Source organism: Pongo abelii, chromosome 5, assembly GCF_028885655.2.
Source record: "Pongo abelii isolate AG06213 chromosome 5, NHGRI_mPonAbe1-v2.0_pri, whole genome shotgun sequence".
NCBI lineage: Eukaryota > Metazoa > Chordata > Mammalia > Primates > Hominidae > Pongo > Pongo abelii.
The window spans coordinates 28,472,949-28,500,198 of record NC_071990.2 but is presented as its reverse complement, the minus strand read 5'-3'; the positions used below and the strand labels follow the sequence as shown (position 1 = coordinate 28,500,198).

The 27,250-nt window shown below is 38.3% G+C and overlaps 1 protein-coding gene across 1 annotated transcript; it reads left to right on the top strand.

The window, feature by feature from the left end:
• The first annotated feature begins 1,673 nt into the window (after positions 1 to 1,673).
• On the top strand, positions 1,674 to 19,244 carry SCAND3 (SCAN domain containing 3). Its single transcript, XM_024248744.3, has 4 exons — positions 1,674 to 2,988; positions 9,876 to 10,023; positions 13,198 to 14,690; positions 15,770 to 19,244. Exons 1-4 carry the CDS (start codon positions 2,569 to 2,571, stop codon positions 17,684 to 17,686), a joined length of 3,978 nt encoding a protein of 1,325 aa, XP_024104512.3. The 5' UTR covers positions 1,674 to 2,568; the 3' UTR covers positions 17,687 to 19,244.
• The last annotated feature ends 8,006 nt before the right edge of the window (positions 19,245 to 27,250 follow it).

Genomic DNA, 27,250 nt, shown 5'->3' with positions numbered 1-27,250 from the left:
CAGTGAGACTCACGCTGACAGGAAAGCTGACGCTTTGTTGCTGAAGAAGGAGTAACTGTCAAAATAAAATTCAGGGGGATCTCTTCACTCTTTCCTGCGCTTTTGTTAGGAGCACAAATTAGCTTCCAGAAATCAACCGGGCAGATTTGTGAGGTCTGAAACTTAACAATTTAGAAAGCCCTCTTTAAGAAAAAGAACAGCTGTTATCAACATAAAATTATGGGTACTCTAAGGCCTGTATGATGTATCTGAGGATAAGCTGGAGTAGGGAGAGGCAGCTGTCTTAACTAATTTTCACTATACTAGCATACTTTTGCAAATTTTACAAAATATGTTTCATACAGAGCAACCTCTTCCCAAGGCCTTGGAAAGCACAGCGCAAGGAAAGGATCTTAACACACTTCAGCGAGACTCATGATAAACATCCCTCTGGGGTGCAGATCTTTTAGCAATATCTATCAAAATAGTCTCTTCTACAGCCACTAAAAAGAATGGGATAGACATGTAACACATGTTGGCTTGGCAGTTTCTGGGGGAGGATTTAAATTTAAAACAAACAAAAAAAGCCCAGTAACTTGATGAATTGTAGTCTAGTATGATTTGTTTTGCAAATTATAATGAGTTATAATTGTGACTCAGTTATATTTGTACATAATAATATTGTACTCAATTTTATATGTACATTTTAAAAATAGGTTGGAGGTACATGCAACAAACTCTTGGCATCAATTTTTCTGAGGAATGGAACTGAGGATGAAGAAACTTCACTTTTTGCCGTGTTGACTTTTTAAATATTTGACTTTTTTTTATAAGTGTCTATGACTGTTGTAGTAGTTAACAAATGCAAATCTACAAAACAAAACAAAACAAAGAGTAAGGCTCGTCAGTAGAGGACTTAGAAATCATGCTTACTCCATGTTAACTGCCTACTGTGCTCAGCATGGCAAAGATCACTGCCTTGCAGAATGAGAAAAAGGTAGTAGAATCCCTGATTGCAAAGGATAGTTAGTGGGGAAACACAAAAGATAAGTTCAGCACGTCAAAAGTGGCTGGGAAAATGATCCTTTCAGAGTTAGATGATACAGGCACACAGACAAAAATTTTATACACAATTTTACTCAAGACCATTCACGGACTCTAAGCGTAAGATTTCTTTTTTATTTAGAGATTTCTGAAAGAAATGTTCTGATTATTCAAAGACTCTCTACTCAGAAATGCCAAAATGTGAGAAATCAACATGAGGACCACAGAAGAAGGAAACAGAGAATGGAGAAGGGAACCAGGCAGCAATTCAACAAATATTCCTTGGGCATCTCTGCGCTACCAGAGGTATGGAGGAGCCCAGTGACTGCTTGAAGGGAATGTTCTGGTTACTCCACTCCAGTTATTCGCTAAGGCGCTGATCAGCCGTCCAGATTTTGTTAGATTTCTGGGACCAGTTTCCCACAGTTGTTTAGTCACGGCTCTCTGCTCCGTGACTAAACAACTGAGGCTCATTCTCGGTGGTCTTGATTTTCTAATCCGTAAAATGGAAACAATGGACTAACTCTTACATTTCTTTTTAAGCCTGATTTAGGGTGAAAGGGAAAGGTGAAAGTGGCCCGAAATTAACGAGGAAAGGTGGGGGAGGAGCCTACAGATTCGCTGACGTTGTAGTCCTTAGGGATGCTCCTCTCTGTTTTGTTTCAGATCGCTGCGGTGAGCACCACGGGTCTGAGTGCCAGCGGTGGTTTATCATGGTGACAGGAAAACACAGACTAGCAGCCTCTACTCCAGCACTACTCACACTGTGAAACTCTTTTCACCGGGATGCCAGATAACTAGGTAATTCCGGAGTTAATTCTCCGTAGTTTCCAGAGTACTTGCCTCCCCAGAATTACTGGTACCGTAGGTGTTTGCACAACCAGTGAGAAGACTGCACCACCTGGAATCCTAGAGCGGACCGGAAGTGAGCGTGGCTCACCGGGCCCGGCCGGAACCTACGGGCACAGCTGCGGGTGTGTCTGCGGAACCTTCACCTGAGCTGTAGAGTGTTTCCCTCGACCCACTAGTCTGGGTTCGACAGGGTCTGAGCTCCTCAGAGGTGGGAGCTGCAGCCGAGGGAAGGGTGCATGTGCGCGGCGACAATCGGGCCTCTTCCCCAGGCAGCTTGTGAGCCCCTCTCACTCTCCGCCCTCGCCCAGGCTGCTCCGATCTTCGTTTCCTTGCCTGGGCTCATACACCCAGGCTTTATTTAGGGCCAAAGTATCCTTCATAACCTCAGTTTTCTGTCTCGCAAGTATCTTGCCGCTCAATTTGTGACCCTGAAGCTTTAGTGAGTCGCTCTGTGCTCACTATTTCTGGTCTTTTCAGAGGATGACTTCACTTTCAATGGAATTGCCCGAGTAACTGCCCTGTGTTGTCACGTAAACAAGTCCTTTTAAACTGAGTCTGTAGTTGTCCTGTGTTGAGTGTTTTCTTACATCAAAAACTGTCCTAACCAAGAACAAAAAAGGAGTTCAAGTAAAATCACCCATTTGCCTAGAGCCCAACTGGAGAGAGCCTTTCCCTGAGCTGTCTAAGCTCGGGATGGAAGCAGTCTCTAGGGTCTTCCCAGCCTTGGCTGGCCAGGCTCCAGAAGAACAAGGGGAGATTATCAAAGTAAAGGTTAAAGAAGAAGACCATACTTGGGATCAGGAATCAGCCCTACCTAGGAATTTGTCTTATACCAGGGAACTCTCTCGTCAGCACTTCAGGCAGTTCTGCTATCAGGAGACACCTGGACCCAGGGAGGCTCTAAGTCAACTGCGGGAACTTTGCCGTCAGTGGCTGAACCCAGAGATACATACCAAGGAGCAGATCCTGGAATTGTTGGTGCTGGAGCAGTTCCTGACCATCCTGCCTGAGGAGCTCCAGTCTTGGGTGCGGGAGCATAATCCTGAGAGTGGAGAAGAGGTGGTGACTTTGCTGGAAGATTTGGAGAGGGAGCTTGATGAACCTAGACAGCAGGTGAGAAATTGGAGGTGCCATCTTCTGTGGAGAATTTGGGTGCATGGATCCAGAATGGAGTAATGGGAGTAATTTCGCGCTGGTGGTTGCAAACCCTGGTTTGGGGCATTATTTATTATTTGATCACTGGTGTAGATGAATAGATGCGTGCATATGAGATAACAGTTTTTGTGTATGATACAAATAATTAAATGATTTAACCAAATGGAAAAGCGTGATCTATTTTTTACCAGTAGAAAATATATTTTATGTAGTGACTATGAGATTAAAGAAATATACAATAGTAAATTTTTTTTAAAAAATTACTGTCTTTTGAAGCTATCTAGGCTCTGTCACTAATTAGCTGTGTAACCTTGGGCATATCACACCTTCTCTGGGACATTAATGTCTTCATCTGTACAATGAAAATACTAATTGCATGATTTCCTTGGTTCTTTTCAGTATCTAGAGTTGGTATGTAAAATGTTTTGAGCTCAAAATTATTTTTAGAAGAATTTTAAAAGCTTTTTGCCATTACAGTGGAGTTGTTTCTAAAGGGGTTTATTTGCCTTCTTTGACAGTAATTTTAGAACATTATGGATATTGCCAGACATTCTTATATTTTTTAGTGATACTATTCATACATTTATCTGAACTCTTTCAGAATATGAACCCTTTATGTATACAGTCTGATCTGTTAAAAACGCATGTTTCTGGAATGCAAAATCTTTTAAAATGAGGTCAGTATGCTGGAAGTGAGTCAGTATAATGCTGAAATTGTGTAGGCTCATGTATGAGTTTTTCCAGCAAGTTGATGTTTGGGGCCACCAGGTGGGAGTAGCTGAATTCAGAGTATCTGATTTAGCTGAGCACAGCAAGTCCTGAATACATACAATACTGTACATAATTCCCATTTGCCCCCACATCCTTCCTCTGGCTGTCTTGGAAGCGCTTATTTACATTGTTCCTCCCATCTTTGTGTATTTTTTGCTAAACTTTTTTGTATTCCAGAAAAGGAGCAAGCAGAGGGTTTTGCAAGTGCCATAGAAGTGTGCTTGTGGTAAAATTTCTGCTAGTGAGTATAAAAGAAAAAAAGCTTTAACAATTGAAGACAAGTTTGAAACTATACAGTGTTTTGAAAGAAAAGAAACTGTGAGATTGGTCATGCAACTGGCATAAAGGAGTAAATGTATGTACAATTAGAGACAATGATGGGAAAAATAAAAGAAAATTATCTAGCTGGAACAACTGCCAGTGTTATGAAATCTATTGGAACAAGGAATAAGGAAATGCAGGAAATGGAGCATTTGTTAAGTGTGTGGATTTAATACCAAACAAGGAAGCAATCCAATGCAGTCTTTCTCAGTTAAAGAAAATACCTTCACAATGTATGGAGACATTAAGAAAAAAAAGATGAAAGTCCCGCAGAAGTGCCTTCATTTAGTGGAAGTAGTGGCTGGTTTAGTGGCTTCAAGAACTACTGTACTTTCCACAGTGTTAAACTGTCTGTGCAGACGAGGCTGTAAGTGCAGATGAAGAAGCTGCAAAGACATTTTCCCCTCATTAAGAAATTAGATTGGTAAGGAAGGCCATCCTCTAGCTCAGATTTTTAGTTTTTATGAAACCAGTCTCTATTGGAAGCAGATGCCCTCAAGGGGATATGTGAAGAATTTGGGTGCATGGATCCCGAATGGAGTAAGCAGGACTGGAAGTACTCTAGAAACACACTGTGGGGTTTAAGGCTACAAAGGATCAACTGATGGTGATGCTGGGTGCAAATGCCAGTGGAATTTTAAAGCTAAAGCCTGTGATTATCATTCTGCTAATCTATAAGCTTTAAAATGAATTGTAAAGACTAGCCTTGGTGCCTACTATAGGTCTAGCAAGAGAGACTGGATGACAGGGCAGACATTTTCTGATCTTTTGGGTGATTTTTTTTTTGTAGATTAAAAAAAAAAAAGCATTGCAAGATAAAAAAAATTGTCTTTTAAAATTCTTGTAATTCTCAGCGATACACCAAGCCACCCTCCAGTAGTCACTGAGCTTTCCTCAAATATCACAGCTCTCATTTTACCTCCCAATACAACTTCTTTACTGCAGCCCCTTGATCATGGTGTGATTGCAATCTTTAAAGCTTATTATTTAAAGCAAACATTCAAGATATTGATTGCCTATACAGGGGGTGACAGTGCCCTAACATTTTTTGAATTCTGTAAATGATTCAACATTAAACTTATTATTGATATTATTGTAGAGGCCTGGAATGATTTCACAAAAGCCTGTTTGCATGGGGTGTGATATACAATTCTCCCTGATTTAATTTATGATTCCAAAGCCTTTGAGCCTTCAGAAGAGCTCCGCAAAACCAACCCAAGTTGTATTGCTCTTGCAAAGGGGTTGGATTTGAAGAAGTTGCTAGTGAGGATAATGCGGAGCTGCTGCAATCTGACACACAGGATCTTTCTACAGAAGAGCTGCAAGTTAGTTGCTAAGGCACAAATGGAAGGTGTGGAGGAAGAAGAACATGCAGTTCCGCAAGCTACAAGCTGCCTCCCAAGAGCTTTTCACTTCTCAGTTATCTTCTGCTTCAAGTATGATAGAGAAGCAGTTGGCGTAGATAAAAGATAATGACTACAATGCAGAACGCAGCATGATTTCACTTCATGACATAAAGTCCCAATTGGACTCATATAAACAGCTTCTTTATGAAAGAAGGAAAGTGTTAAAACAGCAAACACTGGGTATCTTTTTATAAGCCAGTGTCAAATAAATAAAAACAAAATGACGAACCGGAACCCACATCATGTTTCTTGTAGTATCACTGTATCCAAGGGTGGAAGGATATAACATCAAATGTTCAAGCCTCTTCACTTGGACTTTTGATGATTATGTCTTTCCACCTTTGAATTTTTGTTGTTGTTTGTTTGTTTGTTTTGAGACAGAGTCTCGCTCTGTCCCCTGGGCTGCAGTGCAGTGGCACGATCTCGGCTCACTGCAAGCTCTGCCTCCGGGGTTCAGCCATTCTCCTGCCTCAGCCTCCCGAGTAGCTGGGACTACAGGCGCCCGCCACCACGCCCGGCTAATTTTTAGTAGAGACGAGGTTTCACCGTTAGCCAGGATGGTCTCAATCTCCTGACCTCGTGATCCGCCCACCTCAGCCTCCCAAAGTGTTGGGATTACAGGCGTGAGCCACCGTGCCCGGCCCACCTTTGAATTTTTGATGATTATATCCTTCCACCCTTGCCTCGCCCTTTCCTCACACTTGTTTCTAACAAGATAACATCACCTTTCTAAGGTAAAATCCTATACTTAAAGTAAGATTTATTAATGTCTTATATTTTTACTAGAGTTGTTATAGTGTTTATTTTATTTTATTTTTATTTTTATTTTTTGAGATGGAGTCTCACTCTGTCCCCAGGCAGGAGTGCAGTGGCGGGATCTTGGCTCACTGCAACCTCTGCCTCCCTGGTTCAAGCGATTCTCCTGCCTCAGCCTCCTAAGTAGCTGGGATTTACAGGCACGCGCCACCACGCCCAGCTAATTTTTGTATTTTTAGTAGAGACGTGGCTTCACCATGTTGGCCAGGATGGTCTCGATCTCTTGACCTCATGATCCGCCTGCCTCAGCCTCCCAAAGTGCTGGGAGTACAGGCGTGAGCCACCGCTCTGGCTGGGAGTTGTTATAGTTTTAATAGTGCTCTGGTGACAAAGTTGTGTAGGTGTTAAAATAGTCCACCCTTTAACAGTATTTTCCCCATAAATCCTGTCACTTTTCTGCAGTTTTGCAGAAAGCATGTTTTTTTAATACATTCATATGTTATGTTGCAGCACAAATGCCTATATAAGCAGTTTCTCATGTCTAGTCAGCACACCCTTTTCCCTTTGCTTTAAATAACAAATACTGTGGGGGTTTTTCCCCCCCTTAAGATATGCCTGTTACTTTAGAATAGGGGTATCCAATCTTTTGGCTTCCCTGGGCCACATTGGAAGAATAATTGTCTTGGGCCACACTAAAATACACTAACACTAACGATTGCTGATGAGCTTAAAAAAAAATCACAAAACAATCTTACAATGCTTTAAGAAAGTTTACAAGATTGTGTTGGGCCACATTCAGAACTGTCCTGGGCTGCATGTGGCCTGCAGGCTGCAGGGTGGACAAGCTTGCTTTAAAATTTCCCCTTCTAGCTTTGTTGAAAAATGTAGCTTCTGGTAGGACTTGGTGTTTGGTCAGCTCCTTGAGTATTGTTCAGGTTATACGCTGATCATGTTTGATAGTTTTTTTAATGTGGTCAGAGTTATAAATATCTCTTAATCTTGTTGAATATCAAGTTTGTATAAATGTTTCTCATTTTTCTTGTTTTTGTGTGATTTCCCCCACAGGGGAAATACCACTGGCAGACACTTTTAGCTGCCAACCCAGTGTCTATTCTACCCTTCTTTCTTCCCGACAAAGTGTTGGTTTTGTTCATACTGGCAGTATATCTAGTTAAATTCTTTCCCAGGCTTCCTTGTTCTAGAGTTAACTATGCAACAGAATTCTGGCCAGGGAGAAATAAGCATATTTCGGGAAGGAGGTTCCTGGGGAAGCTTTTATTTTCCTGATGGGATAGGGGAGATTAGTTTAGTTTCACCTTTTCTCACTTCCAGTCTTGAACACTAATATGATATCTGGCTATCTTGTGACCATTAAGTGATGGTAAGCATGAGGCCAAATGCTAGTGTTAAAAGTGATAGAGCAGAAATATGAAGACAGCTAGGGTCCCTGACAAAACTGTTAGATAAATGAGTTGGTGCCAGCAACTACCTTCTTCTAGACTTCTTGTTATGTAACAAAAATAAACCCCTATTTGTTTGTGCCACTCTAAGTTAGGTGTTCTAATTTATTGGAAATATGTGCATTTCTAATGAACACAGCAATATTTACTCTACCATATTACAACCAAAAGTTTCTTTCCAGCATTTTCATTTATTTATTTATTTGAGATGGAATCTCACTCTGTCACCCAGGCTGGAGTGCAGTGGCACGATCTTGGCTCACTGCAACCTCCACCTCCCAGGCTCAAGCAATCCTCCCTCCTCAGCCTCTTGAGTAGCTGGGACCACAGATATGTGCTACCATCCCTGGCTAATTTTTTGTATTTTGTGCAGTGATGAGGTTTCACTATGTTGCCCAGGCTGGTCTCGAACTCCTGAGCTCAAGCAATCCTCCCACCTCAGCCTCCCAAAGTGCTGAGATTACAGATGTCAGCTACTGCACTCAACCTCTTTCCAGCATTAAAAAAAAATCAAACCCAGGAATTGAATACTGAAAGACTAATGATTGTCATGACCAGTTTGAAGTAACTTCAGTTTTGTAATTTATTACCACCCCCCAAGGTACTCTTCAAACTTCTGTGGTAGAGGCAGAAGTGGAGTTCCTCCCAGTTCTAAGACCAGGCCCACCCATTTTGGTCTAGTCCGGCTGGTGGAAAAGTAGAGGAATCAAGAGGCTAGATTTGTGTTTGTACTTAGGGGGTGTGGGGGGGTGGGGGAGAGTCAGTGAATAATTCAGCACAATGAACCATATCCATATTTTGTTTCTTAGTTGCTCCAAAAGCTGGGATTGTGTATACTAACATTACAGAATTGATACATTGTTTAATTATAAACAGCAGGTGGCTCTCTTTCACAGATTCTGTTTCTGGCAGTTATGCAAAGATTTAGACAAATTGAAATGCATGCTATTATATTATACAAAGCAATTTACATAAGATACCTTATTAAGCTCAGAGAAGGGAAAAACATACCAAAGGGAACTGGCTTAACCATTTTGTGAATTTTGAGAAAATGATTTTTTGAAATGTGCTTTGCACAGTTTAAGAATTTTTTTTTTTTTTTTGAGACAGAGTCTCATTCTGTCATGCAGTGGCACAATCTCGACTCACTGCAACCTCTGCCTCCTGAGTTCAAGTGATCCTCCTGCCTCAGCCTCCTGAGTAGCTGGGACTACAGGCGTGCACCACCACACCCGGCTAATTTTTGTGTTTTTAGTAGAGATGGGGTTTCACCATGTTGGCTAAGCTGGTCCCAAACTCCTGACCTCAGGTGATCCATCCACCTCGGCCTCCTTTTATTAGTCCCAAAATGCTGGGATTGCAGGCATGAGCCACCATGACCAGCAAGAATAAATTTATAATGTGGTATCCAAGTTGGAGGAAAGGAGCATGACACAGAATCTTAAATCCCAACGTGATATTCTAATAATATGTAGGCTTTCATCTCCTCCTATGTCGTTGGATATTCCCTTTTAGAATATTCTGGTTTATGTGCAATTTTGGGATTCACTATCCATGGACATTTTCCAACTTGATGTAGCAGCGTAAGTGTAACCATTAATAACTCTGTAATCCTTTAACAATTTGAACATTTTCTTAGGCCTGGTGAATCTGCATTATTAATAGTAGAGACAGGGTTTTGCCATGTTGGCCAGGCTGGTCTCAAATTCCTGACCTCAGGTGATCCACCTGCCTCGGCCTCCCAAAGTGCTGGGATTACAGGCATGAGCCACTGTGCCCGGCCCAATATTTACTTTTAATTAACTACACTGAAACTCATTTACAATTTTTTTCAGTCATCACAGTTTAGGAGATATTTCTTTAACGTGCTTTCATTGTTATTCCCAGAAACAGAAACCAAAGGGATGCATTTTAACTCCTGTCCTATAGAGACATCAGTTTCTGTTGTATGGCTCTGGCTTTATTAGTCCCAGCATTTTTCATTTCTCTTCATGTTTTATCTTGTACTTAAGAATTCAGTAAAGACTGATTTTTTTCTTCTCACATTCTATTTTAGTGGAAGAATACAAGTTTAGCTATGACAAACTACAATTATTTATATTGTTTACCAAATGCACCTATTTGTCCACAGGCCTCACAGGGCACATATGGGCAGGAAGTTTCTATGGAAGAAAGGACCCCTCTGGATTCCGCAAAGGAGTCTTTAGGCACCCAGCTTCAGTCTATGGAAGATAGAATGGAATGTGAATCTCCAGAGCCACACCCACTTCAAGATAATGGTGAGAATAATTTAGTTCTAAGAAAGAAGGTGAGAATAATTTAGTTCTAAGAAAGAAGGTGAGACTTGGGAGAGTGAAGGGTCTAGTATTGAAAGTTATCAAACCTCATTCCATTTCAGCTTCTACTGAATGTATTAATAGTTGAAGGAAAAGTCAATCAGTATAGTGTAATGTTATTAAGGGAGTTGAATTAAAACAGTCAGGTAATAATGTCAAAAATACTTGAACACAAGATTTTTCACGGATACTTTGTAATGAAGTTAGTAAGTACCTGTGGATAAATCAGATACCTCTGTATGTAAATACTGAGCACTTGTCAGTGTAGTCATGGGTCCCATTGCTGTAGCCTCTGACCACAATTTTTGTCACATAATGACTGTGTATACATTGGAAATACTATTTGGAAATTCTACCTTAGAATATGGAATTTCTGGAGTCTATGTTTATTAGTGTTCTAAGGTCTGTTATTGGTATAATGTGTAGTAGAGGCAGAGTCTGGCCTGGTTCTGGAACAGCTATCTTTTCCATTTAAAAAGGATTAGGTAAAATGGATACAATGTTTTTCTCCTCTTATAGCCCTAACAATTTTCTTAGACATTAATATTGATTCTATAAACTTCTGGGGCTCATATTTTCCTGGTTCTCTTGACATTGCCCTGTATTTCTTCTTTTAATTCATTCTTGTTTATTTTCCTTCTCTGCTTCTAGTTCTATAGCATGGCACAAAATGAATCAGCATGGAAAGAAATGCTATCCATACGATGGTCTTTTTCAGTCACATTTTGAGATAGCACTTACCATTATTGTTATTTTATTATAAAGTTAATTAACAATTTTCTATTGAACACTATATGTAGTAACATGTTAGATAATGTGAAAGATACTAGAGAAATAAGTGATCTCTGTTTCTTTAGAAACTTACAGTCTTGTTGCATCTACCTATAAAACAGTTAAAGAAAAAGGTGCTATAGTGCTAACTTGTGTTATAAATAGATTATGATTTTCAGGAAAGGAAAACTCACTGTGAGTTTAAATTTCATGATCAAAGAAGCCTTACTGGAACAATTGAGAGTTAAATGAGGCCACACCATACAGTAACATATTATTAATTTTAACCTAGTTTTAGAAAATATAAACATTTTAGATGATTTAAATTTAGTAGTTCATTACTGCTACAGAACCAAACTGGGGTTTACTTGCCTGGCACAGGAAAGCCAAACATCCACATCAGCAGGAGAAAGGAGGGCATTTATTTGCAGAGTGTCAAGCAAGGAGAATTGGGCCCCTCAAAATTAAGACCCAGTTTCCCCGATGGTTTGCAAGTAAAGTTTTTTTAAAAGAAGGGAGTCAGAGGTTACAAGCAAAGTCATAAATCAATACGTGGACACTGTACATTAGTTTGACCTAAAAAGGTAGGATGGACATCTCAAAGAAGGGGCTTACAGGTCATAGGTAGATTGAAAGATTTCTGATTTGCAATTGGTTAAGGAGGCAAAGCTTTGTCTAAAAATTTGGGATCAGCAGAAAAGAAGGTTAGCTCTGGCTTGTGGGTGTGACTTCTTCCAGGCCCCACAGGAAGAACTTTAGAACAAAGCAGCGGTTGGAGTTCAGTCCTCAGTTCCCCATTATCTGAGGTCTTCAGACCAGTGGATCCATTTGGTGTAGGTATGGGTTTCTGAAAAACAACTTAGGGAGATATGTTAAGATGCTATCTTTAGTTAATACAGGGAACATCTCATGACTAACTTTTTTGGATGTTGTTTTAAGGTATTACCTTCTTGTTTATCAAGTTGCTCATTTACTTCTTAGAGGTAGTTAGATGCCTGGAATTTCCCTTGAAGGAACTCAAGATTTTCTGTTATTACCATGCTTGGGGTTAGGGGTGTCTGACAGGCCCCTAAGAGGGGTCCCTGCTCTGTCTCACTGTTTGGTATGCAAATTGATAGTATAAATGATGTTGACTTGAGTGAAAATATTTTTCCAAGCAACTATAAAACTATCTAGAGATGTTATGCTAATTCCAGGTTATTCTTTTTTATTCTTTCCAAAATAGTTTTTTTTCCTTAACACTTAGCCAAATTTGAAGTATTCTTAGTGTTTCTGTTATTATGAGTATTCTAGAAATTTCTTTTAATAAACTTTATTAAATCAGAAATTTTTCACAGATTTTGACTCATCCACTACTCTTATTAAAATTAGTAATGAAGCTATTTGTATTGAGTTTGTAGTTAATAGCCCTGAAAGGGAGCTGATATGACTATATTAGGTTGGAACTTACTCCTCAAATGTTGATGTAATAGCTAACCTGACTGAATAAAAGAGAAAATGTGTAGTGTGGAGATTTTTTTAAAAAATCTATTATTGTCTTGCTGAGGTTCCTCCAAAAAAAAAAAGTCTGGGACTGGGTGCAGTGGCTCACGCCTGCAATCCCAGCACTTTAGGAGGCCAAGGCGGGTAGATCACGAGGTCAGGAGATCGAGACCATCCTGGCTAACACAGTGAAACCCCGTCTCTACTAAAAATACAAAAAAAAAAAAAAAAAGTCTTTGCATAGTAAACAAACAAGTAAATGTTAATTTGCATCCTATTTTACATAAAACAGTGCTTCAATCCTGAAAACTGCTCTGGAAAGTCATGTCCTGGCTTTCTGCTCTTTATTGTGTGAAACTTTTTGTTACTGGCTGGAGTTTCATTTACGCTCTTCATTCCACCAAGGTTGGATTCCTTAATCAAAATGGTATCCCCCTGGCCTGGTGCAGTAACTCACGCCTGTAATCCTAGCACTTTGGGAGGCTGAGGCTGGCAGGCAGATTGCTTGAGACCAGGAGTTCAAGACCAGTCTGGCCAACATGGTGAAACCCCATCTCTACTAAAAATAAAAACATTAGTCAAGTGTCATGGTGCGCACCTGTAGTCCCAGCTACTCGGGAGGCTGAGGTAGGAGAATTGTTTGAATCTAGGAGGCAGAAGTTGCAGTGAGTGGAGATTGTGCCACTGCACTCTAGCCTGGGCAACAGAGTGAGACTCTGTCTCAAAAAAGAAAGAAAATGGAATCCCCTTTTGTGTGTCCATATTCCCTACTTCTACCTCAAGCACTACTGGCTCCTTTGGCAATATATGTATTTTAAATTATATTCTTGAATATTCTAATTGATTTTTTTCCTTTGTTTTTAGGGTCATTTTTGTGGTTTTCCATGATGTCTCAAAGCATGGGTGATGATAACCTCAGTAGCTTAGATACTAATGAAGCAGAAATTGAACCAGAAAACATGAGAGAAAAGTTCTTCAGAAGCTTAGCAATGTTACTGGAAAACAAAAGTAATAATACTAAGATATTTTCTAAAGCAAAGTACTGTCAGTTGATAAAGGAAGTGAAAGAAGCTAAAGCTAAGGCGAAAAAGGAATCAGTTGACTACCGTCGCTTGGCTAGATTTGATGTTATCCTTGTACAAGGAAATGAGAAGCTAATTGAGGCTGTAAATGGGGAAACAGATAAAATACGGTATTACTTACACAGTGAGGACTTATTTGACATTCTGCATAATACACATCTCAGCATTGGACATGGTGGACGTACTCGCATGGAGAAAGAGTTACAAGCGAAATACAAGAACATCACAAAAGAAGTTATAATGCTGTATCTGACCCTCTGTAAACCATGCCAACAGAAAAATTCAAAACTCAAGAAGGTTCTAACATCAAAACCAATTAAGGAAGTTAGTTCAAGATGCCAAGTAGATCTTATAGACATGCAGTTGAATCCTGATGGGGAGTACAAATTTATTTTGCATTATCAAGATCTCCGTACAAAGTTAAGTTTTTTGCGGTCATTAAAGTCTAAAAGGCCTACAGAAGTTGCACATGCTCTTTTAGATATATTTACAGTTATTGGAGCACCCAGTGTCCTACAATCTGACAATGGGAGGGAATTTTCAAGCCAGGTTGTCAGTGAACTCAGTAATATTTGGCCAGAATTGAAAATTGTCCATGGGAAGTCTCAGACCTGCCAAAGCCAGAGTTCTGCAGAACAAACTGAGGATATCCGAAAGAGGATTTTCTCCTGGATGCAAACTAACAACTCATCACACTGGGCTGAATTTTTGTGGTTCATTCAGATGTCCCAAAATCAGCCCTATCACAGAAGCATGCAACAGACTCCATGTGAAAGTGCATTTAGCTCTGAAGCTAAACTGGGCTTGTCCCATTCTCAGCTAACTGAAGAACTTGTTGCCAGCTTGCATACAGAAAATGAATTAGATCAGGCTGACAAAGAGTTAGAAAATACTTTAAGAGCCCAGTATGAAGAAAACATTGAGACTGGAACAGACAGTAGTGATATTGAAGAAAATCTTTCTGTCACTCCTAAGGTGGCTGAAAAAAGCCCTCCTGAAAGCCGGCTAAGATTTTTATCCTGTGTAGTTTGTGAAAAAGAATGCACAGGTGTTAATAGTTGTATATCATGTGATGGAAATATCCATGCAATTTGTGGAGTGCCCTCTCAACATGGAACTGAGGGCTGTGGTCGGCAAATAACTTGTAGCCTTTGCTATGAAACCAGCACAAAGAAAAGGAAACATGATGAGATTCAAAGAAGTTTGCCTGTTAAACCTTCCAAAATGCTAAAGCCATCAGGGACACCATTTTCACCAGACAAAGTAGGAGATTGGGTAAGATTGAATATCTGCCATAGATGAAAGCAGGGGAAGAATCTCATTACAGTTTACTGTGAATAAGTGTTGTGTGACAAGGTATATGAAAGCACATTTTTATTACCTTGGATATATTTCCCCCAAAGAAGGCCTAATTACTTTTAATGCTTCTTCTCTTTTTTTCCAAGTTGGAAGTTGTAAAGTTGTAACCTTGAATGCTGCCTTTTTTATTATTCTGGGGGTGATGAACAGTATCTCTTTTACTCCTTTTTGATGTCACACATTTATTGGGGGAATGAGAAAGCTAAGATGGAGGGAATAAGTAGTGTGTATGCTGGTATGTTTCTACAGAGAATGAGTTTGGTAACAGATGAATTTAGTGTTTCTCTGTTTCAATCATGTGAGTTTGGGTTCGGCGTAAGCTAAGAAAGGACACTTCAAATCAAGTGAAGAAGTATTTGTAGGGGTAGGGGATGATAAATTTGCTTGGAAGATATGGGTTTGTGTTGGGAAAGACTTCAGTTTGGGAATTTAAATGGAGAGCATGAAATAGAACCAAAAAAATTTAAAATCAGTAGGCTTTATGAGGTAGGGTTAATGTTTTGAAATATGGAGTTTACTCATTACCTAAACTAGTGGTACACAACATGTGATCAGTAGACCAGTACTGGTATAAAAACGCGAGTCCATAAGGAAATAAGTATAAAAATTAAGCGTAAGTATTTAGAAACCTTTATAACAATTGACATTACTGCAACATCCAAGCACATGATTAATGGACTCATCTTACTGAATAGGATATAGACCAATTTAGGTATAGTTAAACTCTCAAGGTGAGTCACATGTGGTGGCAGTTACACACTAGTCAAACACAATAGGTCCCCATTACAACCTGTGATACTTTATGTTTTGTTTATCAGCCATAGCCCAAAGATGTATAAAACTCTGAGAAAATATAGGCATTTATTTATTTTTATAACTTAACTTTAAAATAATTTTTCGTTTTAATCAAGTCTAGTTTTTAACTTGTGATATAACATTGTTAGCTAAAGGAGGAAAGTAAAATTCATATTATTTACTTTTATTCCTAATTTCAGATGGCGAAACAAGCTTCACTGGACTTTTTTGTCAAGAAAAGACATGCCTTTTCTGAACACAGTAGTAGTAATAAAAGAAATGTTAACAATAGAAGTTATCCTGAAGAAGGGAAAACCAAAAGAGTTCATGCTAGTTTCACTCGGAAATATGATCCTTCATATATTGAGTTTGGTTTTGTAGCTGTAATTGATGGTGAAGTACTAAAACCACAGTGTATTATTTGTGGAGATGTACTGGCTAATGAAGCAATGAAACCATCAAAGCTTAAGCGACATTTATATTCAAAACATAAAGAAATAAGTTCACAACCTAAAGAATTCTTTGAAAGAAAGAGTAGTGAATTGAAAAGCCAACCAAAGCAGGTGTTCAATGTTTCTCATATAAATATTAGTGCTTTGCGGGCTTCGTATAAAGTAGCACTTCCGGTTGCTAAGTCTAAAACACCATACACAATTGCTGAGACACTAGTGAAAGACTGCATCAAAGAAGTTTGCTTAGAAATGTTGGGTGAATCTGCAGCAAAGAAGGTAGCTCAGGTGCCACTTTCCAATGACACCATAGCTCGACGTATTCAAGAACTGGCTAATGATATGGAAGATCAACTCATAGAACAAATAAAACTAGCAAAGTATTTTTCATTGCAATTTGATGAATGCAGAGATATTGCTAACATGATAATTCTTTTAGTCTATGTGAGGTTTGAACATGATGATGATATAAAGGAAGAGTTCTTTTTTTCAGCCTCTTTGCCTACAAACACAACTAGCTCAGAACTATATGAAGCTGTAAAGAATTATATTGTTAACAAATGTGGTTTGGAATTTAAATTTTGTGTAGGAGTATGTTCTGATGGTGCAGCTTCAATGACAGGAAAACATTCTGAAGTGGTAACCCAGATTAAGGAACTTGCGCCAGAATGTAAAACAACACATTGCTTCATTCATCGAGAAAGTCTTGCTATGAAAAAAATATCAGCTGAACTAAATAGTGTACTTAATGATACGGTAAAAATTGTGAATTATATAAAATCTAATGCATTGAATTCAAGATTATTCTCTTTATTATGTGATAATATGGAAGCTGATCATAAGCAACTGTTACTGCATGCTGAGATACGGTGGTTATCACGGGGAAAAGTTCTGTCAAGAATGTTTGAAATACGAAATGAACTCTTAGTGTTTCTGCAAGGCAAGAAACCCATTTGGTCCCAACTTTTTAAAGATGTGAATTGGACAGCCAGACTTGCTTATTTGTCTGATATCTTCAGTATTTTTAATGATCTTAATGCTTCTATGCAAGGGAAGAATGCAACTTATTTTTCAATGGCAGATAAAGTTGAAGGACAAAAACAGAAGTTAGAAGCTTGGAAAAACAGAATTTCTACAGATTGTTACGACATGTTTCATAATTTAACAACAATTATCAATGAAGTAGGTAATGATCTTGATATTGCACATCTGCAAAAAGTTATCAGTGAACATCTTACAAATTTGTTAGAATGTTTTGAATTTTATTTTCCATCAAAAGAAGATCCACGCATAGGAAATTTGTGGATCCAAAATCCATTTCTTTCATCAAAAGATAACTTAAATTTAACTGTAACTCTACAGGATAAGTTGTTGAAGTTGGCTACCGATGAAGGATTGAAAATCAGTTTTGAAAATACAGCATCACTTCCTTCATTTTGGATAAAAGCTAAAAATGACTATCCTGAGCTTGCTGAGATTGCTTTAAAATCACTGCTTCTATTCCCCTCAACATACCTCTGTGAGACCGGATTCTCTACTTTAAGTGTTATTAAAACAAAACATAGAAACAGTTTAAATATACATTATCCCCTGAGGGTAGCATTGTCATCAATCCAACCTAGATTAGACAAATTAACAAGCAAGAAGCAAGCTCACTTATCACATTAAAAGCTTTAAATATTGATATGTAAGGTATTGGTTCAAAGTATGCATATAAGCATTGAGTGTGAGGAATTTGCTATTTCACTTTAAACTTTCTGTCTAGTTACAGTTAATGGAAGTATGAAAAGTTATGAGTGAAACAGCAATTTTCCATATAAGTTGCCTATATGTATATTTTCAATTAAGAATGTGTACAGTTTTTATAATTCTTTTATTTTTCCTCTTATATTTGTCATATTTATTAAAATATAATTTTAAATCTGTTGATTCTAATATTAAAACATTTGATCTTATATTTTGTGTCTTCTTATTGTATTTCATTAGCATGTTAAGATTGTAGGACAACTTCAGGATGGGAGATGGTTTCTTTGAAATAGACAAGGTCAGTGAAGGGAAGTGAATTCAAAGGGGTAGGCTTAGAATTCAAATGCAGGGGACAGGTCAGTAGGATATGAAGTTTGTTAAACTGATCCAGAGTGGTTAGGTTGGAAGTTGGTGTTAAGTTTGTTTTGTAGGTGCATGTTTAGACAAAGTGTGTGAGTGGGATGGAAGGGCACACTTATTTTGTAATGGTGTTATGGCCTTGGATACATATTGATAAATTTATTTATTTATTTATTTATTTATTCGAGGCAGGGTCTTGCTCTGTTGCCCAGGCTGGAGTGCATTGGTGCAATCTCTGCTTACTGCAACCTCCACCTCCTGGGTTCAAGTGATTCTTTTGCCTCGGTCTTCTGAGTAGCTGGGATTACAGGCACCCACCACCATGGCTGGCTAATTTTTGTATTTATAGTAGAGATGGGGTTTCACCATGTTGGCCAGGCTGGTCTTGAACTCCTGACGTCAGATGACCCTCCCACCTCGGCCTCCCAAAGTGCTGGGATTACAGGCGTGACCCGCTGCGCCCGACCAATAAATTCTGATTTCATAAGGATGGGTGATTGGACCATACTGACAAGTTTATGTTAGGAGGTTTCTAGATTTTGCTACAGCTGATTGCCTTTAAGGTGCTCTGGGACAAAGAAATTATTGGCACCTCAATTAGATTTAACAACCTCTATTTTGTTTGGAGATGATTCAGAAAAATGCCACAAATATCTGCTCTTGTGTCTGTGAACTCATTTAGAATTATCGAAAGCAAATTAGTCAGATAAAACAGGTTCTTTAGCATCAAAACATGACAGAATCCATGAAGAAAATATCTTTTCCTAGATAGGGTAGCAATTTACAGTAAGTGCTTCATTTCAAATAAATGTGATATTCAAAGTTAAGGAAAGGAAGGCTATTTAGTGATTCAGAATGTTACTAATAATTTAACCTTTTGGTAATGAAAGTTTCAAGGATCCTCCAAACCTTTGAAAGTAGAGGAAAGGTTCATATTTAGTCCTGTAACCTTAATTGGATTATGTTTTATTGTGTGTTTGTTTTAATCTTACAGCTTTTCAAAAACAAAAAAACCTTATAATGGTGGATAGATTTAGAAGACAGTGGTTTAATTTCTCCCACCGACAAATTATATGCCCTCTTTCCTATCTGACCATATTTTGGAACTAAGGGATTTTAAAATGTTTTACTATTTGTTTTATTGATTGAATAAAGTATTGTGTTTCCTATTTTTAATTTCAAAAAGCAATGTGTTGATTTTATATTTATTTCTATAAAAACTTAAAGTAGTCTGGAAGAAATTAACAGGGAATTAAGAGTACATATTAAAAAAGAACTAAATTCCCTTACTTTCTCTCTAAGAAATATAAAGTATTGGATGTCTGAGATTGGTACAAAGTCTTCTCATATACTTGAACAACTATTTTTATTTTTTTCTGTGAATGATTCAGTGCCAGGAGGCTAACTTTCTTTACCTTTTTTTTAAGACATAGGAATATTTGTCTTTCCTCCCTTACCTCCCTGTTTTATTGTCTCACTGTAAATTTTTTTAGGACAACAGCTTTATTGAGATTTTTATTGAGATCATGAAATCTTACTGCCTATTCTTAACGTGAATTTGATGACTAGTGATTCTGTAGATAACCTGATTTTCTCTTCCTATTTTCTGCTTGTTTTGCAGCAAGTTCACATGTCTGTAAACATGTGGTATATGAATACACTGCAAAGGTATCTTTATTTGTGTATACTTATGACTACTGTATGCAGTACTCTTTATTTCCATCTATCATGTATATATGTGCTGGTTTTAAAAAATTGTATTTATGTATAACAGGAGGTTGTGTTGGGCTTTTCCTATTACTCAAAGAACAGCAACTAGGGAGGAGTCAAAGATGGGTCAAGGGGACGCTAAGTACTTCACTTTTTCAAGAAATCTGACAATGACTAGAATCAGAAAACCCCACCACCCACTGCCTCCATGCACACACCCAGACCTAACTTGAAGGATGATTAAGAAGTGGTAGAACTAGCTCCCAAAATCGTGCTTTCCGCCAAGGGAATCACTGGTAGTGATTGAAGATGCCTTCAGGAAGGAGAGACTTGTATTTTATTTCCAGATTGGGTGTTAATTTAGGCGGCAAACTTGTTCATCTGCTTTCTGCCTACTTGATCAGGAAAATAAAAGGGAAGGTGGGGTGGGGAGAGGAGGCGATTAGACTTGCAGTAGTTCAGTCTGTAGTCTCACAATTTGGGGTGGCAAAAATATGCAAGTTTCCTGTGGGTCAGGTGACACCAAGGAATGTAATTAATTCTGACCTCTCGGCTAGTGTCACATTCAGGAAAACTGTCTTTCAGCCTGGAGAACTCTCCAACAAAGCCTGTGGGCATGTGTAGCTATTGACAGATGAAGGAGGTAAAAGCCATTAAGTTATCTATCTATTTATATATTTGTGGGTAAGGCCCCCACAAATATCTTGGAGAATTCTCACATGGTCCCCATGAAAGAATGAGAAGGCTTGAATTCTGGGGCTTAGAGGGCAAATTACAAATTTACGCTTGGTGCCCGTGTGTGTGCGCGCGTGCACATATTTTGAAGTCTTTGGTCTAGCCCTGGTTTGAGGAAGCAGGATACAAGAGGGAATTGCAGCTAAGGGGCCTGATGGCCTTTGCAACTTTATACCCAGATTCCTCTCTATTGCCCCAGCCACCTGGGTGAAAGACCACTTGTCCTTCAGCTCCGCTGGTGAGAAACTTGAGAAAGAACCAAAGTGAGGGGAAACCCAGGGTGGGGCTTTTATGGCAGAGAAAGGAGGGTAGAGATTACTTGAGTGATCTCAGTGGTGCAGTCAAACTCTGGGCTTTTGGAGTTTGGCTGTTCTTGTTTGGCTGGCTGCTTAGCTATTTCAAAGACAAAAGACTCTTGAGTCAGGTTCTAAAAGGATCCCTGTTAGAAAGTGTCCCTTCTCTGATATATGGCTGTGTACTTTCTGCAGTGAATCTCTCCTGAATAACTCCCAGAATGTCTTTGCCAGTGTTCACCAAGATAGAAACATTGTGCAAGTTTCAAACATTATACAATTAGAAATTATTATGATAAAGAATAAGACATTTATTTACTGGTTCAAAGAACATACTATGTGCTTTGTATTCTGACATATGTGTGTTAAATTGAACTTACGATCAATTTGTTATGATTGAGAGAGTTATAGGAGTTATAGTTTTTTTTAATAATCAAACCTTCGGCTCATTAAAATCATATAAAGGTGAAAAGCCTGAGGTTGTTATGGATTGCATGACTCTTTTTTCTTTCTTTTTTTTTTTTTTTGAGATGGAATCTCACTCTGTTACCCAGGCTGGAGTGCAATGGCATGATCTCGGCTCACTGCAACCTCCATCTCCCGGGTTCAAGCGATTCTCTTGCCTCAGCCTCTGGAGTAGCTGGGACTACAGGCATGTGCCACCACACAGGCTAATTTTTGTATTTTTAGTAGAGACAGGGCTTCACCATATTGGCCAGGTTGGTCTCGAACTCCTGACCTGGTGATCTGCCCGCCTCAGCATCCCAAAGTGTTGGGGTCACAGGCATGAGCCACCGTGCCTGGCTGGATTGCATGACTTTTAAGAGTTTATGCTGAAAGAATGATGTGCTTTATTTTAGGATTTAAATGCAAATGAATTTGTGGCTGAAATCTCTTTTGCATTTGGGAGAGCAAATTTTTCAAATTGCCATTTTCTTCTTCCACTTGAAAGCAGAAAAACCTTCTTTCAGTTGATTTGAGGAACCAAAACTGAACTCAGAGTGACAGGAGCACAGAGAAATGCAAGATGATGTAAGCTGGAAAAAGATGGCCAGACCAGAAGCTGGTTCATAAAGATGAACCAAGTTGAGGAGTTTAGCCATAATCCTGGGGGCACTGGGAAGTCAATAAAAGATTGATAAGTAGAAGATGACTTGAGTTACATTTTAGCAAAGCTTTCCTGGGTACAATGTAAAAAATAGATTGGAATGCTGAAGGACAGCAGGACACTAGGAAGAATTTTGTAATGGAATAGATTTATGATAATGGTGTGAACTGAATAAATGGGAGTAGGGATTCAAGAAAGTGGATATAAGGGAGGAGACCACCCCTCATATTGTCCTACGCCCAATTTCTGCCTCCAAAGAAAGAAGAAGTAAAAACTGAAAGGCAGAAATGAAATCCACAAGCAGACAGGCCAGTGCCATGCCCTGGGCCTAGTAGTTAAAGATGGACCCCTGACCTAATCGGTTATGTTATCTATAGATTACAGACATTGTATAGAAAAGTACTGTGAAAATCCCTGTCCTGTTCTGTTCTGTTCTGTTCTAATTACCGGTGCAGGCAGCCCCCAGTCACATACCCTCTGCTTGCTCAATCGATCATGACCCTCTCACATGCACCCCCTTAGAGTTGTAAGCCCTTGAAAGGGACAGGAATTCCTCACTCGGGGAGCTTGGTGGTTGGAGATGTGAGTCTTGCTGAAGCTCCCGGCTGAATAAAGCCCTGCCTTCTACAACTCAGTGTCTCAGGGGTTTTGTCTGCAGCTTGTCCTGCTACAGATATATCTGAAAGGCTCCATATTATAAAGGTGCCAGTTAGCAATTGTATTGAAAATACCAGTAGAGGGCAAGTGAAGTAGCTCACACCTGTAATCCCAGCACTTTGAGAGGCTGAGGCAGGAGGATCACTTGAGCCCAGGAATTTGAGACTGGAGTGAGATATGATTGTGTCACTGTACTCCAGCTTGGGCTATAGAGCAAGATCCTGTCTATCCCTCAAATTTTTTAAATTAAAAATATTTTAAAGATAAAATAAATATGTAGTAGGATGGGTCGCAGACAAACCTCTCAGACACCGGATTTAGGAAGTAAGAGGCTTTATTCGGCCGGAAGCATCAGCAGACTTGCGTCTCAAGAAACGAACTCCCTGAAGAAAAAGTTCCTGGCCTTTTTAAGGGCTTACAAATCTAAGGGGTCCACGTGAAAGGGTCATGATAGATTATGCAAACGTGGGCTACCTGACTGAGGGCTACATGCATCAGTGGTGGGGGCTAGCAGAACAGAACAGAAAGTTTCACAATGCTTCTCCATACAATGTCTGGAACCGACCAGAGCTTACCCGCACATGCGGTAAGGGTGGGGGTTAATCTTTTACATTCAGGCCTGGTCAGTGACATCAGTCAGTCTGGCCACTGACCCTACTTCTGTTATCTTTCAGCTTTTACTTCCTCCTTTGCAACTCTACCACAGGAGGCAGAGGGAAAATCCAAGGAAAATGCTCTCTTTCCTCAAATACACCAATAGAGGTTTCATACTGTGCTGCAACTGTGTCTAAAATAAGAGCAAAGGCGAATACTTGCTTAGAGACATTTAAAAACAAAAACAGGAGAAAATTTGCATTATCAGATAACAAAACTTATTATAAAGCTATAGTGCTTAAGACATGATGTTAAGACAGCAATTGATAAACCATTAGAACAGAATAGGGAATCCAGAAACAATCTTGTGGATATAAGGAAACTTGGTATATAACAGAACTTTCCTCCTCAGTGAGGAAGAGAAAAAATTGATGGTCCATTTAGAAGAAAATGAAATTGGATCCCTGCATTCTAAATATTTTAGACTTAAATGTGAAAGTCAAAGCTATAAAACTTTTTGAAGAGAAAGTGGGAGAATGCGTTTTTGAACCTGAAGAAGGAAATAGTTTCTTATGATGCAAAAACAAACTATAAAAAAGAAATCTAGCTGTATTAAAATGATTAACTTCTGCCTACCATAAGACACCATCAAATGTGAAACCATTAATCAAAACTGGAGTGTATATCTGCAACACATATGCTTGACAAAGGATTATTATTGAGAATATAAAGAATTACTATAAATCAATGAGAAAAAACAAGCAACTAAATAGAAAAATTAGCAAAATAGGCACTTCAAAAACGAAAAAGTCTGTATGCCCAACAGACATATAAAAATATATTTGAAACCAGGTTGGGTGTGGCGGCTCATGCCTGTAATCCCAGCACTTTGGGAAGCCGAGGAGGGTGGATCACCTGACGTCAGGAGTTTGAGACCAGCGTGGCCAACATGGCGAAACCCCATCTCTACTAAAAATACAAAAATTAGCTGTGCGTGGTGGCACACGCCTGTAGTCCCAGCTGAGGCTGAGGCAAGAGAATCACTTGAACCCAGGAGGTGGAGGTTGCAGTGATCCTGAGCAACAGAGTAAGACTCCATCTCAAAAAATAAAAAGATATTCAGAATAATTTGTAATCATAGAAATACATATTTAAATTACAATTACACTCACCAGACTGGCCCAAATTAAAGTATCAAGTGTTGGCAAGAATGTGAATCAAACTCAAGCTTTTATACTCTGAATTTCATGTACATGTTGGTACAAGCATTTTAGGAAACAATATGACATTATCTAGTAAAGCTGAAGATGTGCATGCCCTACAATCTTTCAAATCCACTCTTATTTACATGCATCATGAGGAGCCATGTCTTTGAGTGTTTATAACATCAATATAAAACCCATATTGGGAACAACCCAAATGTTTATTCACAGGACAGTTGTAATATATTTATTCAACAACTAAAATTTGTACTATATTCAACAACTAGAATACAGTAGCAAAAATGAATGCTTACTGAGAATTTTGGGGGGTAATGAAATGGACTATATCTTAAGTAGTGGGTATATATATATGTAAATGCATATATGTCAAAAATCATCAAAGTATATAAAATGGGTACATTTATTCTATGTAAATTATACCTCAATAAAGTCAACTTTAAAAATAAATGACCTATATTTACATGCATCAACGTGGATTAAATTTAACAATACAATATTGAGAAAGAAAACCAAGTTGCAGAAGAATACACAAATATTTTACCATTTATATTAAAAAAACTTTATAAAAATTTTATATATGTGAAGAAACTAAACAGCATAAATTAGAGATGCTATGTGGTAAAACTATAAAGCAAGAGAAAGCCCACAAAATACAAAGAGAGAATTTTGGATAGGGATTATCTCTCCTGGGTGACAGAAGAAGGGAGGGATTGTGATTTTGGCAGAGCCACTGAGGTCATATTGTTTCTTAACATGGGTGGGGGGAACAAGGATGTTCAGCTTATTATTTTTTGTAAATGGCTTATAAATATGTTATAAATATTATTTTATATGTTTTTGAAGTTTAAAATATAAAGGAATTAGTTAAATGTAAATCTGACAAAATTATGCTGAAAGCAGAATAGAAAGAATAAAAAATAATGAAAGAAGTGAAGTTATCAAGGAGAAACCAAAGTGTTCCAATATCTGCTCCTAAGGAGAGAACAGGGAGAAGTAATTGTCAAGATAAAGGATAAGAATATTCTAGAATTGATCGAAGTAGTTTAAACCATGAACACATATTTTATGTCACAAGATAAAGTGGTCTGAACATTATTTCAATGGCCCAGAAATGTATGTCAGCAGGGACAGAATGTTTTTGTCCTGTTTTCTCTTCCTTCCTCCATCTGTTGGCCTTTGCCCTCAGGTTCATCACTGGAGGTCACAAGTGGGCTTTGTCACCCTCAGTGTTAGCTACTCACAAAAAAGTAAAAGCAAAAGAGCTTTTTCTTGGAACTCTCTTCCATCAATAAGGAAAAGTCTTTTTTAAAAATCTCTAGCAGATTCCCCCTTCAACTAAGTAGCCATAATTGTCTCACCTAATTTACCCTACACATCTTTACTTAAGGGGAATAAGATTGCCATAAAAAATACCTTAGAAAAATCATGATTCACCCCCTATGCCAGGGTACTTTACCATGCAGTAGGAATCCTGTTTCCAAGAAGAGTAGAAAATAGCTCTCGGTTTGGCAACCCTCAGTGTCTGTCAACATTGATAAATATGAGGGCAAACATTTTCTGGATACTTGCTGGAAAGAGTAAATTTTTACAGCCTTTCAGGAGGATGATTTAGAAATAAGTATAGAAAAGTTTAAAAACAGTTGACCAACTATAATTGTTAGAATTATATAATGTATATACAAATCTAATTATGAGATTAAAACATTAGGATAGTTTATATTAGTCTAAGACAGAGAAGGAAACCATCTACACAGGCCAACTTTAGAGGAACTGCTTACCCAAGTAGTGTTTCTTTCATATATTTAAATAATAAGCAATCCTAACAATAAAGATTTAGATGCATTTTCTTCCATGAGAAGCTGGTCAAAATATTGTGTTGACTGGGAAAAGGAGATTATAAAACAGTTTACATAGTAAAATATTAATTTGGAAATTGTATTCTATGTGTATTAAGAATATCTGAAAAGTTATTTCCCAAAAATGACAACAGTGCAAATCAAGACTGAGAAGTAGAGTTTGCAAAATCATTAAGTGATGGATGGGTCTAATGAATATACATTTATAGGCTTAAAATACTCTAATTCAGCCAGGTGCTGTGGCTCACACCTGTAATCCCAGAACTTTGGGAGGCTGAGGCGGGCAGATCACGAGGTCAGGAAATCGAGACCATCCTGGTGAAACCTCGTCTCTACTAAAAATACAAAATTTAGCTGGGTGTGGTGTTGTATGCCTGTAGTCCCAGCTACTCAGGAGGCTGAGGCAGGAGAATTGCTTGAACCTGGGAGGCAGAGGCTGCTGTGAGTCCAGATCACACCACTGCACTCCAGCCTGGGCAACAGAGCGAGATTCCGTCTCAAAAAAAAAAAAAAAAAAAAAAAAACTGTAATTCAACTTTGATTAAAATAAAATTTACTTTTAAAACTATAATTACAATGAGTTTAAAAATCTTGAAAGTGAAAGATGATTGTTGACTCAAGTGCTTTTGAAAAAACAGTCATTTATAAAAACACTCTTTGTTATAAAGAAAGGGGAGAAGTTTAGGAAATATTTATATCCTAATTGTCACAAAAGTATAGTGCATTTACCAGGTGAGGTTAAAGTCATACTTAAGTTTTATATATATAGTCCTCATGAAATTTAATTTCTGGCTAACTTATTTGCTGAGATGAACAAGAAGTTTTTATGTAAAATTTAAAGATTTTAATATTAATTGCCTTTAGTATTTGTTAGTAAAATGTTTTATCACAGGAAACTGTGTTTGTTAAGGATACATGTTAAAGAATTTTGAAATTTTTCCTTAAAGTTA